General features: G+C 53.2%; 5 protein-coding genes across 5 annotated transcripts; all 5 read right to left on the reverse strand.

Annotated features, from left to right (window-relative positions):
* Nucleotides 1-1,512: 1,512 nt before the first annotated feature.
* BDZ99DRAFT_518160 (uncharacterized protein) lies at nt 1,513-1,935 on the reverse strand (the record flags this gene model as incomplete). The annotated part of the gene is made up of 1 exon (XM_033725269.1): nt 1,513-1,935. One exon carries the CDS (start codon nt 1,933-1,935, stop codon nt 1,513-1,515), a length of 423 nt encoding a protein of 140 aa, XP_033579268.1.
* An 877-nt stretch (nt 1,936-2,812) lies between these two features.
* Nucleotides 2,813-4,417, reverse strand: BDZ99DRAFT_474497 (thiolase; the record flags this gene model as incomplete). Its single annotated transcript, XM_033721911.1, has 4 exons — nt 2,813-3,611; nt 3,681-4,042; nt 4,209-4,306; nt 4,387-4,417. The coding sequence occupies 4 exons, from the start codon at nt 4,415-4,417 to the stop codon at nt 2,813-2,815; spliced, it is 1,290 nt and encodes a 429-aa protein (XP_033579269.1).
* A 444-nt stretch (nt 4,418-4,861) lies between these two features.
* BDZ99DRAFT_461037 (ubiquinol-cytochrome c reductase complex 17 kd protein) lies at nt 4,862-6,213 on the reverse strand. The gene is made up of 2 exons (XM_033719521.1): nt 6,042-6,213; nt 4,862-5,939 (listed from the first exon to the last, which is right to left on the reverse strand). The coding sequence occupies exons 1-2, from the start codon at nt 6,204-6,206 to the stop codon at nt 5,349-5,351; spliced, it is 756 nt and encodes a 251-aa protein (XP_033579270.1). The 5' UTR covers nt 6,207-6,213; the 3' UTR covers nt 4,862-5,348.
* A 934-nt stretch (nt 6,214-7,147) lies between these two features.
* On the reverse strand, nt 7,148-9,308 carry BDZ99DRAFT_439322 (YTH-domain-containing protein). Its single transcript, XM_033717651.1, has 4 exons — nt 8,650-9,308; nt 8,069-8,538; nt 7,694-7,869; nt 7,148-7,575 (listed from the first exon to the last, which is right to left on the reverse strand). The coding sequence occupies exons 1-4, from the start codon at nt 8,886-8,888 to the stop codon at nt 7,300-7,302; spliced, it is 1,161 nt and encodes a 386-aa protein (XP_033579271.1). The 5' UTR covers nt 8,889-9,308; the 3' UTR covers nt 7,148-7,299.
* Nucleotides 9,309-10,882: 1,574 nt separating this feature from the next.
* On the reverse strand, nt 10,883-14,055 carry BDZ99DRAFT_412911 (uncharacterized protein). Its single transcript, XM_033716670.1, has 3 exons — nt 12,958-14,055; nt 12,258-12,907; nt 10,883-12,205 (listed from the first exon to the last, which is right to left on the reverse strand). The coding sequence occupies exons 1-3, from the start codon at nt 14,008-14,010 to the stop codon at nt 11,278-11,280; spliced, it is 2,631 nt and encodes an 876-aa protein (XP_033579272.1). The 5' UTR covers nt 14,011-14,055; the 3' UTR covers nt 10,883-11,277.
* Nucleotides 14,056-14,174: the final 119 nt, after the last annotated feature.

Here is a 14,174-nt window from a genome sequence, read left to right on the forward strand (position 1 = left end):
CCCTGTGTATATTTAATATGGAAGTGGCCCTGCACGTGACCGGTTTGTGTTCAGAAGTCACCAACACCGTGGGGCGGGAAACGGAAACCATCGTCAGATCCCGGCGCGGGTCGGTTGACCCTGTTCTTATTGTACTCACTCAGCCTTGCCAGGGGGAAAGTGGTGTGCAGCCTTGTCGAAGGCTGGATCGGATCGTTGACGGATTAGGAAATGCGGTACGAATGGTGGATGTGCTGACCCTGTCGCCAGATCGTCGACTGATTAGGACATGCGGAACGAAGCATAGGGATTCTGGGGGTTTCGGAGAAGGTGTGGCTGGAGACCTTGCTGAGGTCGTAGCTTTTGAAGATGAGATCGGATCGTCGACGGACTAGGCAATGCGGAACGAACCCCGGGGATTTGTGGGGGATTTGGAGAGGTGGGGACTGATCAGGACATGCGGAACGAAGCGTAGGGATCGCGAGGGCCTCTGAGAGGTAGGGCTGGAGGCCTTGCTTATGTTGTGGCTTTTGAAAATGATAACTTGGGTAGGAAATATACTGCGAAGGGGACAGATTGGATGTTAGTTAGGGTCCGAAGGATAAGTTGGGTGGGATATTATATGGAGGAGGAAGTGTTTTAGTGCCTAACAAGGTCCTCTCTTGAGAAGCTTCTACGCTTCTACGTCAATACAGTTTCATCTCAAGAATATTTCGCACAAGGAGGACTCCATCTCAGTAGTGCTTTATCCTAAGAAGCTATACTCTTATTAAGATTCCATTTAACTACGACATTCCCTTCCTAGAACGCATCCTCTCTGGTATGGTTTACTTGCAAACTTTTGGATCCGCAGAGTATCTCAATAGTGATTTCATGCTGTATAATCAACTCCTCCAACTTCCACGATACCTTTGCAACAAGATGACTTATTAGCTCGCTAACCAATTGCCAAGATACTTCCAGTTAATGATTCCCCATATGCTCCATCCATTACCAAGACGCCTTACTCCGAACAATTTTTCTACCCTAAAATCTCCCCTCAAAAGCCATCACGGACAGATTATTTAAGCCGCGACCTTTTAGGGGAACTCCTTATTTATCGAGCACCTGATTAACTATGGAGATATCAGATTGAGTAACGCTAAAGAAAATCGAAGCATAGATCAAAGCCGGAACCTAGTACGTAAATGAACCATTGCAAAGAAGACCCCTTACTAAAAGAAAGGACTGAAAAGTGAGAATTTTCTCAGCATGATCTTGAAGGAAGGACATCTCTTAGGCAAATGTGCTTAGTGAAGTAATCCTAATGTAAGGATCTCATATTACGGCCCTTTCATTCGCAGAACGAACACACAAGCATTCCTTTAAACCATCACTCTCTCTTCACCATCAACAAACTTGCTACCCTGAAAGCCCTACTACAACGTTTTCCCTGACTACGCCTTACTAGCTATCAGTTCCTCGCTACAGACTCAGGCACAAAAAGCGTAAAGACAAGGAATCTCGCCTCCCTCCCAATCTCCCTTGGCCCTCCTACAACTCAACCCTCTCGCACGGCACCAACCTCCACTCCTCCAACGCCGCCCGCCGATGCATCTCACACTCTTTCTTGTAAGTCTCACTCCCAACCATCTCCTTAAACGCCGCCACACTCGGATACATCACAATCGCGACCTCGTCCCACCTCTCCCCCTCCGCCGGCCCACACAGCGCGGCGTAGACCCTGCCGAGGAAGATCGGCACGCTGCCGTTCGCGGCCATGAGCGGGCGCAGCGCGGGGACGTAGCGGGCGTGGTAGGCTTCGTGACCGGAGACCTGGGGGAGGTCGGTTGGCGCAGTGTAGGCGGCGGTCGGGCGGTAGCGGAGGAGGTTGAGCATGAAGATGGGGGCGGTGGGGGGGTGGGCGGCGGATAAGGAGGTGAGCGCGGATTCGGCGATGCTTGTGTGTGGCAGCATGATGGATTTGGAAGAGCGAGAAGAACGCGATGTGGCGGTGTGTTTGAGAGGGTGGAGATGGAGTTGAAGGAGGTTGGAAATGGAGTTGAAGCAGGTTTGGAAATGGAGATGTTTTCCCTGATTTTACTTCGAAGTAGGACTGGCGACTCCGTGGAAGCCTGTCTAGGATAATACTTTGGCTTATATACTTTCCTCTCGTCTTTCGAGGTTTCACAGGATTCACGGCTTGTGACGAGTGGCGGTGATGTTTCGGCGCTGCATCGCTTTCGTTCCTTTAGCGGGTGGAATTCCACTGCCGGGCTGGGTACAACTGTGTCAAATAGACTTCTCAACTCCTTACCCTCCCCATCTTCGTTTAGTTCTCGATGACTCAACTCATGGTAACGCATCCCATACCAATGACGATTTCCCTTCCTGTGACGTTGATTCATAGTCAGCCGCACGTGGAGTTCCGCTAGAGATTGCGCCGTGGCCTTAGTCTTGGGTCCTGGCAGCCGCCAATCAACATCTGGAGTATTTCCTCGCAGACGCCAATTGATCACTAGAGGCTAGCACGTACATCCGTAGTGTTAGTCTACCGGCCCACAACTGCCCGTAGAGAGTTCTTAATGCTACCCGCGGCTAGTAGCCTCAACGCCGCGGTTGGAGTAAGGGTAGATTCGTGTGAGGGGAGTAGAGAAGATTAGAGAGGAAGGAAAGGGAAACAGAGCTGAGGCGCCACGTTCCACAGAATCCAATGACGTTCAAAAAAGGGCCTGGGTCTGAATGAGTCTATTCATACACCAACCACACGAACTCACAATCCCACGAACACCAACATCCTCAACCTGTCTCGTTCCGCGAGCTCAGATCTCACCTCTCCTTTACCACCTTCCCACTACTCAGCCACCCACACCGCCGCCATGCCCATCCCCGTCCCAATACACATACTCGTCATGCCCACCTGCTCGCCCCTCCGCTTCAACTCATAAAGCAGCGTGCTAACCTGCCTCGCCCCCGTACACCCCAGCGGATGCCCGAACGCGATCGCGCCGCCCTTGGGGTTAATCTTTTTCTGATCCAAGCCCAACTCGTTAATACAGTACAAACACTGACTCGCAAACGCCTCATTGATCTCATAGATATCGACCTCACCCTTATCGAGGCCCGTTTTCGCCAGCACGACCGGAATCGCGGCTGCAGGCCCAACGCCCATAAGCAGCGGCGGCACACCAACGACGGACGCCTGCACGAACTTGCCGAGGATGGGCTGGCCGAGCTTCAGCGCGGTCGCGCGCGTCATGAGCAGCACGACGGCGGCGCCGTCGGAGATCTGGGAGGCGTTGCCGGCGTGGATGCTGCCGTCTTTGGCGAAGGCCGGGCGGATCTTGGCGAGCGACTCGGCGGTGATGCCGGCGCGGATGCCGTCGTCCTTGGAGACGGTGATGGTTTTCTCCTCGTCGGTTTTCGGGTCGGTCCATTTGACGGTTAGTGGGGCGATTTCTTGGTCGAAGAGGCCCTGTTTCTGGGCTTCGACGGCTTTTTGGAAGGAGGAGGCGGCAAAGGCGTCTTGGGCGCTGCGGGGGATGGATTTGGACTTCGCCATGGCTTCCGAGAGAACGCCCATGGGGACTTTGCAGTTGGCGGCTTCTTTGTGGGATTCGAGGAGCTCGGAGAATTCCGTGACGGCTTGGGGGCTGAGGGCGTATATTGTTAGCAATGTCTCTCTTTCAACCAAAGTGTATGACGGAACCAAAATAACTCACCCATACTGCGTGCTCATACTTTCTACACCCGCACCAATACCGATATCAATTACGCCCGCTCTGATCTCATTCGCAATATCTACACACGCCTGCAGACCACTCGAACATTGCCGGTTCAAGCTCTTCACCGCGGCCGTCACCGGGAACCCAGCGGCCAACGCCGCGGCTCTGAACTCTGTTGCTCCACCTCCCGGGGCAAGAACTGTCCCGACGGCTATGTCTTCGACTAGGGCGGGGTCGATGTTCGAGCGTTGGAGCAGCGAAGTGAAGGCTGACACGAGGAGGTCGGCGGCGGCGGTGTCTTTGAGGAGGCCTTTGCCGCCTTTACAGATAGGTGTACGGAGGGCACATGTAACCACAATCTGGGGATTATGTTAGTTTTGGGTGTTATGTGAGAATACGTCCCGGAATGGGCGGAGGTGGCGGGGAGGGCTTTGAGGAGAAGACGTATAAACACCAAGCTAAGGCGTAGCCATGGAGCGAATTGTGGTTGGATCTCTTGCTGGAAGTTCTGAAAGAGGCTCTTACATCGTCTGGTCCCTTTTCTAAGAGGGCTGCTCGTCCCTTGGGGATTTGGGATCCTGTGGCGGTGATGTGATCTCCAACCTGGCTCAACCGATCTTGGGCTATACACTCGTCAGCTTCTTCCTTTCATCTGTTTACTGCCAGCAGATAGCGGAAATAGAGGAAAGAAGGCATGGCTCACCCGCAGAAGCCCGTCCAGTCTGGTTCGCCATTTTGTTGTTTAGAAGTCCCAGGAACCTACGCTCAAAGCTCGAACTTCAGGAATGCGGGTTGATTTGCGGAAGAAGAGCAGTTTGGTGAATATCGTAGCTTTCTAGGAGCGAGGTAGAAGGTAGAGGTGTTTATGAAAGAGCAGCAGCGCATGTGAAGACTGCGGCGTGAGACGGAGGTCCATCCTTTATGACATAGCTCCTCTGTCCAGGTCCTCGCAGCCGCCGAGGTATGTCCGCATAGGGAATAGCGCTCAAGTGAACGGTACGGGACGCTGCAACTCTTGGTGAGCAATTTGGCTGTGGATTGTTCGGCATCGCAACAGAACGGTTTTTGCTACTGCTACAAAGAGTACATATCATAGAAAATAGCATGGCATAGTCAGTCACCTTACCGCCGCTTTAAGATACTCGCAGCTCTGAAATATGGCTTGCAGACTTCAATTTGGTGGATTTATTGAGTCACGCAGTCTCCCGTACCTCGCCCGTCTTCACATGTCAATGCACGTCACAGGACCTCAAAAAGCGAAACGGCCACCGTGCGGCGAAAGTAATCAAAGTCAGGTGGACACCGGGGTTGGAGTTGTGGGGAGAGCTGGCGAGCCGATTTACAACACCGAGGTCGTGAAGCTTTTGGGACAATACTCCGCGTCTTCAGAAGCATCTCGTACGAACGCCCAAAGTACCTAGGCACGGGATAGACACCCTATTTTGACGAAGGAACATCTTGATCTTGAACGGCAAGAAGCAGATTCCCACCCCTCAGTCTTTGCCATGGTGACAACACACCTCTAGCTCTAGAAGTAGACGTCCATCTTCGAAAGTCCAATCCAACGCCATGCTGCCCTACCCGGATCATCCATCCCATCCGATAACATCCCATTCCTTCATACGCCAATCCCTATCCACCAGCACAAGATAGCCTTCCTTCCTGTTACCTCTCCTCCGTCTCCCCACTCCTAATCCTCCTTTCCAGCTCCTCAACAATACTTCCCCTCTGCACCTCCTCATACCCTGGCGGCGGCTCCACAGGCGTTGGGAACGTCTCCTCCCTCGGACTCTGCACACTCGGCCTTCTCGCCTGTGCCTCAAGCCCGAAACCCACGCTCCCACTCCTCTGGCCAGGACTCATCGGCGAACTCGGCACGCTCTCCGTCGCTGATACAGACGCCGTACTTGGCGCTTCATATGCCGGCAAGTCTTCCAGATGAACGCGGTTCCAGTCGACCCCCTCTGGTCCTGTAGAAGGAGCTTCCTCCCGCGCACTCTCCACTGCTTGTGCCAGCCGTTCTTTTAGCCGTTCGTAGGCCGTGTGGAAGTCGAAGGCTCCGCCTTCTTTGAAGGTGAGCTTGAGCTCGAGGGCTGCGTGCGAGGGAGGTATTCCGCCGTTGGGGACGGGCTGGACGAGGGCGGACCAGACGTTGGGACCGAACCACGGGGCTGTGACGTGGGTGTCGTGGAGGTTGAGGATGGGGGAGGCGAAGGATTGGAGGGAGGAAGAGGGGGTGGATGGGAGGTATATTAGCTGTGATGGATGGAAATGTTAGCATGGTTACTTCTTCGGGCATCAATGTGCCACGCAGGGTCTTCTGGGTAGGAGGAATATTAGAGAGTGTATTGGACATACCCGTCGATTCGACAAGAACACAACGCCCCCACCACTATTCACCGAATACGTCTCTGCCCCGTTCTTATTCAAGCTCTGCAAGCTCAGTGCCGTACGTGGCGGACTCGTGTATAGCGTCTTCTCTCCGGGCAGTGGCGTGAAGCCCGCGCCGTCCTCCGACAGCATCACCCAGCTATCATCTCGTAAGCGACTGCTTCTACGACCAAGCAAGGTCCTCGACCGCATGGCTGGGTAAGACAGGTCACCAGGACCGACTCGTTATAATGGGGGTGCGGGGTGAAGGGGCAACAGCAACGACGAAAGACAGAGGAAGCTGGCCGAGGGGAACATGTGTAAGGTACCGGCAGTCGGTCCTATAAAAGGCCTAGAGAGGGTGCAGAGAGGGGTTCCGATAGCTTGAGCAAACAAGCTTCTCGCGGGGTAGATAGGCAGCTACGCGGAAAGGAAGTCGACGGGAGATGCACGTACTTTATGGACATGGCGAACACTCCGCTCCGCTCTAGCCAGACGCAAGATGCAGGCGGCGGGTGCGCTCTCGTGCGTCTCTCGAGTCGTTCGGCTGTACTAAGCACTCAAAGGTCGCGGTTGGGGTGCTTGGGGTGCAGTATCTCGAAGTTTGCTGGAGCAGAGTGGCACAGTCCAGCTCTCGCCGGAATGCCTGCAGCTGCTCCAAGCGATCAGGCGTCGGGATCGGACCGCTTGCCCGCGGCGAATCAGGGCGGCTGGATTGCGGCGGGCGATGGAGGTGCTAGCTGCCTTGTCCTTAGCAGTGCAGTGGGTGCGTGTGCTGTGCATTGCGGGGCGCTGGGAGGAGCGAGGTTGACGTTCAAAGGGCGCCGTTGCCGCCAATCGCGGTAAAGAATAAAATGATTTACAGCGCCAGAGAGCTCGTCAGGAAGCCTTTGCATTTGATGTACAGTATCGCCCCGCTAGTCAAGTACTCGCAGCGCCTGGCGGTCTCGTGAGAATGCGATGTGACGACTGTGCAGTCTGGGGCAGAATCCCCATTGCTACCCGGAAGACGGGTCCTTCCGCCAGACCGTAACGCCCTGATGGGAGACTGGGATGCACATGTTTCAGGCAGACAACTCATATATTATAGTATAATTCGCATTCAGCTAGTCCTACCCTAGTTCAGTAGACAGCACAATATATCTAACGTGATCTACTAGTCGGTACCCTGCAAAAAGATACTATCCTTAACCTTTAATAATACCGCACTGCCATAATCGACTCAATTTCTGTGTCGTTGAGCACCTCAAAACAGCTGTTCGTCTTCCGCCTTCATCATAGCACCGACATCGTCAATGCTTTCGCAGAGCAATCTGCCGCACTCCTCCTCAATCTCTTGCCCATCTCGTCCCACGAGCACCGCCTGCCCTTCGTTCATACTATTCTTCAGATGTCCAATACGGCTAAACCTCACATCCGCGATTGTAATCCAGCGAATGTAGAACGGGCCAGATGTGGGCCAGAGCAAGTTCTTCGTCCAACTAGGCGTGGGTGCTTCGCCGGGCGCCGATTGCATACGAGCCTAGTGGAACATCAGTCTGCGCACGTGAGGATAGGTTTGGTACCGTTAAGAGAAATAGCAAGCCAAAAAGCCTAGAGTAACAAAGGGGCGGCGCACGAAGGAGGAGCGGGGCACATACATAGCCTTGGAAGCAAGTGCTTTTGTTCACCGAGAAAACCAGAATCACATGTCTACACGTCTTGAATGCATTGGCGAGCAACTCCTCGTTATGCGGCTGCGTCGCCCACACACCCTCACGCTGTGCCGTTTGGACGTTATCGTGGTTCCACGATTTGATCATAAAGTAGCGAGCACCTGTTTCGGGCACACCGATCAGAGACAATTATACCTTTTCGGAGTTTGAGCTACATTAGAAAGGCCCCGAAGGGAAGATGGCGACCAGGAATAGTCGAGCCAACTTGACAAGGGAAATCTGAACTATGGAAAAGGCCCTTGAAAGTGATGGAGAGATTGACAGAGAAGGTGATTCAAAAGCGAGAACGGGCGTACTGACCGCCTGCCCCAAGTTGCAATGGACGATCGCGCTCTGGCTCTCTTGGAGGTGATCTAGGACGACCTCCCCGGCCTCCAAATGTACCACGGCCATAGCCTCTTCCCCGTCCACGGTCGTTGTGATAGGTCGGTGAAGTGTCGTAAACACCGCTTGAGGTTCCAGGGCGGTAGTTGCTGAATTCGCTACGATATTCGAGTGGGCTTCGGGCCCGGGTATAGTGAGCGCGGGGCGGGCTCTCATCTCTCCGGCTCTGGTAAGTATTGCTGCGTGAAAGCATGCCACGGTCTTCTTCGTCGCGGCGGGCACGTTCCTCCGGATATGATATTCGGCGAGCTGGATGCCTAAGCGGGCTTGGGCTCCTCTCTATTGGTCGATTGCGAGATGATTGAGGTCGGGATTGGGGACCTCGAGAGGCGTCTTCATCGTCCATCACTCCTCGGATACGAAAGCCATTTCCGCTGTTCTCTATACTGTTGATAGTCAGTTTCCGGATCATCTAGGTGGGCCGGCTCAAATGCCATTCTCCGCATTATTGTCGTGTTCCATTTGAATAGCAAAGTGATGAACACGAGAAACTTTACCTATGGGGAGATATGGGCACTTTCTCATACCCTCCACGCGTTCCTACGTCAGTATGCTCATCCAGTCGCTGCTGGGCACCTGCAACTGCATCCAATCGGACTTGCTTGCCAGGTCGTAGAGTTTCGGGCGCTGATGGTGAGAGTCCACGTTTTTGCGGAGCTTGGATGTTGCCATATCTTGAAGCATCCTCGAAAGTCTTTGCGGCTGTATTTTCGGCCGGCGGCGGAGGTGGGCGCATGGATGATGTTGAAGCTATTCTCCTAACCGCGGAAGGTCGGGAAGAAGCCCGGAACGCGCCTGGACGTGGAAGGTAAGCGTGCTCATCTTCATCTAATGGAAACTCTCTATCGATGCGTTCCGCCTCTCTGTCAAGTTCCGCGAATGCTCTATGCCTACTAAGTAACTTCTGGCGATACTGTTGATCGTGATACCGAGTGATTTCGAGCCACTCGTCCAGATCATCGAAATAGTGGGAGTGTGCGGCAGCAGTATTGATTGAGCCACGCTCCGCCGCAAGTCGTTGATCATGAACAGAGTCAGGGCGAGGATTTGAAAGTACGATCGCATTTTGGGTCGTCTTTTCAGCTGCCTGGCGCTGGGCTGCATTCTGGCCCTCAGCTTGAGGTTCCAAATTACGAGCAATGGGGACTGTAGGTCGTCGAACCGGAAGTTCTGGCTGTCGTTCGCCTTGAGTTCTACGCTCAGGATAGCTATCTTTCCGAACTTGCGTGGTTGATGCTGTTGTTTCACGGTTAGTAGCATTGATGTCGGAGGCAGAGCCATTAGCTTTAGTAGCTTGGGTCTGTTTCTGAGCGGTCTGTGCTGCATTCTTATCTGGTTGCGGTCGTGAGTTATTCTGTCGAGACAAACTTGTTGCTGGCTCTTGGTGATCCCGAGCCTTTTCAGTATTGCTATCCTTGCGCTCAGGCTGAGCCGGCTGAGTAGTTTTTGGGGTTTCAGTGTTAGCGCCCTGCCGCGGACGAATTGGCTTTGCGGCCTCCTTTCCTAGTAACGGTTGTGCAGTCAAACCAGCTTTGGGTTCCATAATTTCCCCCGGTTCTACTGATGGCTGAGATTGAGGGTTTTGTTTGGTCAATCTGGATTGTTGTATTTTCTGTAATGGTGTCGGCGATTGAGTAGGGCCATTGTTCTTGATTGTCGGCGGAATAATGTGCTTCTTCGCTGAAGACACCGACGCTGCAGGAGCTCTTCCTTGCGCAGTATTTGTTGTTGGCGTGGCTTGCTTCGAGATGGACAAGGGAGTTTTGTTTGCAGAACCATTGATTCCACCTGGCATTGCTGCCGTCGTTGGCGTGTTCTTCGCATTGGCCGCCTCCGCAGCTGCTCTCTCCTCAGCGATGAAGTTATCCACGTCTGCGCTTATTGTAGATTCTTGAGCAGTCGGCACCGGTTTTGGTTCCGCCGATGGTGTAGCACTCTTCTTGGAAGCCATAAGTCGTTCTCGGAGTGCAAACAGTTGTTCTTGTGGGGTAGACTTGGGGACATTGGCTTCGGGTTCGGTGGGTTGTGCTTTTGTATCGCTCTGTGTAGGCTTCGTGACTTAGCAGGCTTGCTTCACTGGGAGCTGGAACTGGGAAACAGCTTCGGTGAACAGAGGAGAAACACAGGTGAGAGTGGAATATCTTACCGCGCCATCTAGCCCGGAAGTGAGAGTCGCTGTAGTTGTTGGGAGGATGGTGGGGACAGGCTCAACTGCCTCCTCAGGCTCATACATTCCGCTATCGTCGTCGTCGCCTTCGAACTCAACGTAGCCAGTGTCACCTCCGCTAATATCATAGCCAGGATACGGATAAGTAGGCTGATTGTATGGGAAGTAGCCGGCTTGTGATCGCCAATCCATAATGGCGGGCGGAGGCTTTACGGCGGCCGCGATGGAATGCTTAAGTAGTTGTCGAATAGACAGTGCTTTGAGATGTCCGGGTGGGTGATTTGATGCCAAAATCTAGTGAAGACACCGTGTCTTAGACGGAGGGTGTAGTGAGATAGGAGGACGAGGTCGCGCGGAGCTCTAAGACAAATTTCAAAACATGGTAGGCGCGCGTCTAGACATCCAATTAGACGAGACGTGCGTCACTACACTAGTAAGACTCACCAGAAAGCCATAGACCTCACGTCGAAAAGCAAATTCACTCTGGCGCGTAGTAGTCAGTTTGGAAGCAAGTTGAAGGATATAGCCGTGGACGTAGAGTAATCATCGGGTAGACACACTGCCCCGAACTTCACACTGCTCATCAACTGACAGCGTCTAGTATCTAGCTTTCACATCACGCGCTTCGTTTGAAGATTGAAACATATTTCGCACAAAGAATATCTACAAGAAGAAAGCAGAGACTCGTTATCCAGTGTAATCATCGATCATCGTCGTCAAATCATTACATCCCCATGCAGTCATGCAAGACGTAAAGAAAGAAAGTCGTGACCCATAGGGCAGTAGAGAAAAAGGAAACAAGAACCCAATCAAAGACCCAGACCCAGACCCATTAAGACTCAGACTCCATCCATGACCAACCGGGCGGACAGCAAATTCGACACCACACACCTAACTCAATAGAACCATCTCTCTGTCCAACCATTCTCAGAGCCAACCGTAGACATGATCTAGAGCTCTAAATCCAATCATCTGAATCACGCTCTGCGCTCTTCGCTTTCTGGTCCTTGCCGAAATCCAGTCCAAGGCCTAGATTGTTGCCCAAACCAAGATTCGGTGCTTCGATCACCGGTGCCTTTTCTGCCTTCTTGGGGCTCTTCTTAGGACTGATGGGCATGGCTCCATCGCCACCGTACATCCTGACTGTCCTAGCATCCCAGTCATCGGCAACAGCGGCGCGGACCCACGTCTTGAGGCCACAGTGAACTGCAGCGTAGTACTTTTCACTGCAGGCTCTCAAGTATCCAAGCAACTTCTCGAACCCAGATGCCTTCAGCTCGGTACGGAGAGCATCCCGGTCTTCCTTCTCAGGAAGCGAAGCGATAAGTCCATTCAGAAGGTCGAGGTGGGTTGCCAGGTAGTTCGTAGAATCCCACTCCACCCCACCGACATATGGCTGAGCTGCAACAATGGGTCGTGGGCCGGGGAAGTGTGTTTCTGCGTAGGATCTGCCGTCCTCGATGGTCTTAGGCATGGGAACAACATTCGCAGAATGATTGAAGATCCAAAACACCTCCTTCGTAACGTTACTGATCTCGCGGCACCAAACACGATACGGACGTGGCTGATGCATTTGGAGGACGAATGGGATAGCTTGGGCTTCCTTCTCGTTCACAGGATCCTTTAGGTAAGACAATATTTCCCTCGCTCTGGAACCACGATCGGCCAGCGGGGCAGACGAAAGGTGAGCAAACAACAGGCTGAGGATTAGATCTCGTGTAGTAAACTCGCTGGGTCCTTTGTGCTCTGGGTCGAACAGCATGGCGATCAATACTGGGAAGAGTGTCGAAGAGACGTGACAAAGCTCTTTCAGAGCCAGGTCGGTGGTGCATAGGCCCTTTAGGCAGCGAAGCACTTCGTGAAGCAAAGTGTCTTCATGCTCCTCCCTGGAACAGAATTAGCATCGAAATTTACACATATCGTCACAAGAATACTTACCGCCATTCAACCTCCATGATCCGGTGAAGGAGGCCTACTAGCTCCGTCATACCGCCTTGACGCATGAACCCATCCACCCATTCTACAGTCTCGTTCCTCAGAAGCTGGCGTAGCTTGTTCATTTTGCCGACTTCAACTGCTTGAGGCTTCTGTACCTTTCGCATGTAGGCGACAAATTCATCTGGTGTAGCGGACTTGGGGTTCTTCGAAAAGAACGATGATCCCTGAGTACCATTCATCGATGCAAGAGACTTCGAGGACGGGGACTTGGGAATCATTGCCTTCGTTGAAGATGATTTGGGAAGTTCTCCCTCCGCCTTCTGCTTCTTGGTCGGAGAATCTCCCTTGCTGAAGGTGAAGGCCCTGCTTCGAGGTCTAGTACGTTTGGACGTGCTTGCAGACTTGGATGCATCCGCGGCATCAGTGGCCTCGTCTTCATGCGACCCATCCCGGGACTTCGCAGATCTACCGAGAGTAGGACGCTTAGACGCAGCATCGCCCCAGAGAGAACGCTTTGTCGTAGCCTCCTTTGCTGGCTGGGGCGTTGGCTGGGGTGCATCAACTTTGTGAACCCGAACGAAGTTCGCCTTAATGTCGTGAGTAAGGCTTCGCATCTGCACTCGTTGATGCTCTGGAATATTCCTAGACTCCTAAACTATTGTTAGCGATATCACCTCACCATTTCCTGGTAAGGTCTTACCAGAACAGCTTCAAACTCCTCGTCGATATCCTTCGGGTTCAACGGTGATGACGCGCCAACTTCGGCTTCCTTCGATTTACCGTTGAAGACTGCAACTGCAGCCATCACACGGGCACCTTTCTGGGCTACGGTTTGTCCCGGTCTGGGCTTATCGTCCATAGACTTGCGACCCTCGGAACTTGCGCGTCTCAACATTCCTCTAGTCGTGGCCCCCCTCGAACTAGTATCCTCTTTCCCCCGAATCTCATTCCCCTTTGTGGCAGACAACGGCGCGCGCTCGCCGCTCATCTTTCGAGATAGGGTCTCCATGAAGTTGGAGGTCGATCCGGTACTAGGCAGGAAGGTAGACTTAGGCCTCTCTTTTGAAGCCGCACCCGGTCGCTTCTGCAGCGAAGGCTGTCCATAGTCATAGAAGTTCCGTTGTTTAGACGGAGAGTATTCGGTAGGAGTATAGAGGGCGATTTCCTGTTCAATCGATCGACGGTCGTTGAGAGGAATGGTGCTCGTGGTCCTGACTTCTTGGAAGGGCTGTGAGCTGAATTGGGCCCAAATCGGAGTCTGTACTTCTGGTGCAATAGCAGAGCCAGGCGGTGTGGTGTTCTCCTTGTCTCTCGCATTGTGGGAATTTCGGTTGACTTCCTTAGGTGCCTTCGACTTGTGGAATACAGCGGCTAGGTTTGTCGAGGATTTGTTCTTCTTCGGACTTCCGGTCTCGTCCTTGTCCGCACGAGCTCGACTCGGCTCCCGTGAATGCCTTTTCTCTTCCTTGTCCTTATCCTTAGCTAAAGACCGCAACGAGACCGAGCTGAGAGTCTTCTTGTGTAGGCCTTTGGGCTTGGCATCTTTGGTGTCCTTGGACTTCCGTGATGATGCAGGGTTGCTAGGAGGGTTGTGTATTTGGCCGAGGGCACGCTGGGTATGAGGATGATCCGGCGGGAGCATAGGCATGGCGTTCATGTTGGATCTGGGGTCGTATGACTGCGTGATATGGGCCTCTTTGATGCTCAGAGGCGTGCCATCTGATGGAGTCTTCTTGTGACCCTTCGAGACCATCAATGATTTGAGCACCGAAGTAGAGGACTTGTTGCGCCGGTGGCCAGGCCGCTCAGCTCCTGCACTGGAAGCTGCCTTTGGATCCATGGTCGTGAGCTCTAACGGCGTCGATTAGTGTCTGAAAGTGGAGTCGATTGGTTTGTACACAACGCGTACCAATGAAT

This window comes from Mytilinidion resinicola, assembly GCF_010093595.1.
Source record: "Mytilinidion resinicola strain CBS 304.34 unplaced genomic scaffold BDZ99scaffold_6, whole genome shotgun sequence".
NCBI lineage: Eukaryota > Fungi > Ascomycota > Dothideomycetes > Mytilinidiales > Mytilinidiaceae > Mytilinidion > Mytilinidion resinicola.

What these genes read in the sequence shown, in the direction of transcription:
- BDZ99DRAFT_461037 (XM_033719521.1), bottom strand. Translation starts at nt 6,206, where the DNA reads ATGCTGTCGGAGGACGGCGCGGGCTTCACGCCACTGCCCGGAGAGAAG. An exon ending in TGTTCTTGTCGAATCGACGG is followed by an intron (nt 5,940 to 6,041) that starts GTATGTCCAATA and finishes CATCCATCACAG; the next exon opens with CTAATATACCTCCCATCCAC.
- BDZ99DRAFT_439322 (XM_033717651.1), bottom strand. Translation starts at nt 8,888, where the DNA reads ATGCGCCCACCTCCGCCGCCGGCCGAAAATACAGCCGCAAAGACTTTC. An exon ending in GTGCCCATATCTCCCCATAG is followed by an intron (nt 8,539 to 8,649) that starts GTAAAGTTTCTC and finishes GACTATCAACAG; the next exon opens with TATAGAGAACAGCGGAAATG. An exon ending in ATTGCAACTTGGGGCAGGCG is followed by an intron (nt 7,870 to 8,068) that starts GTCAGTACGCCC and finishes TGCCCGAAACAG; the next exon opens with GTGCTCGCTACTTTATGATC.
- BDZ99DRAFT_412911 (XM_033716670.1), bottom strand. Translation starts at nt 14,010, where the DNA reads ATGGTCTCGAAGGGTCACAAGAAGACTCCATCAGATGGCACGCCTCTG. An exon ending in AGGAGTTTGAAGCTGTTCTG is followed by an intron (nt 12,908 to 12,957) that starts GTAAGACCTTAC and finishes ACAATAGTTTAG; the next exon opens with GAGTCTAGGAATATTCCAGA. An exon ending in ATCATGGAGGTTGAATGGCG is followed by an intron (nt 12,206 to 12,257) that starts GTAAGTATTCTT and finishes ATTCTGTTCCAG; the next exon opens with GGAGGAGCATGAAGACACTT.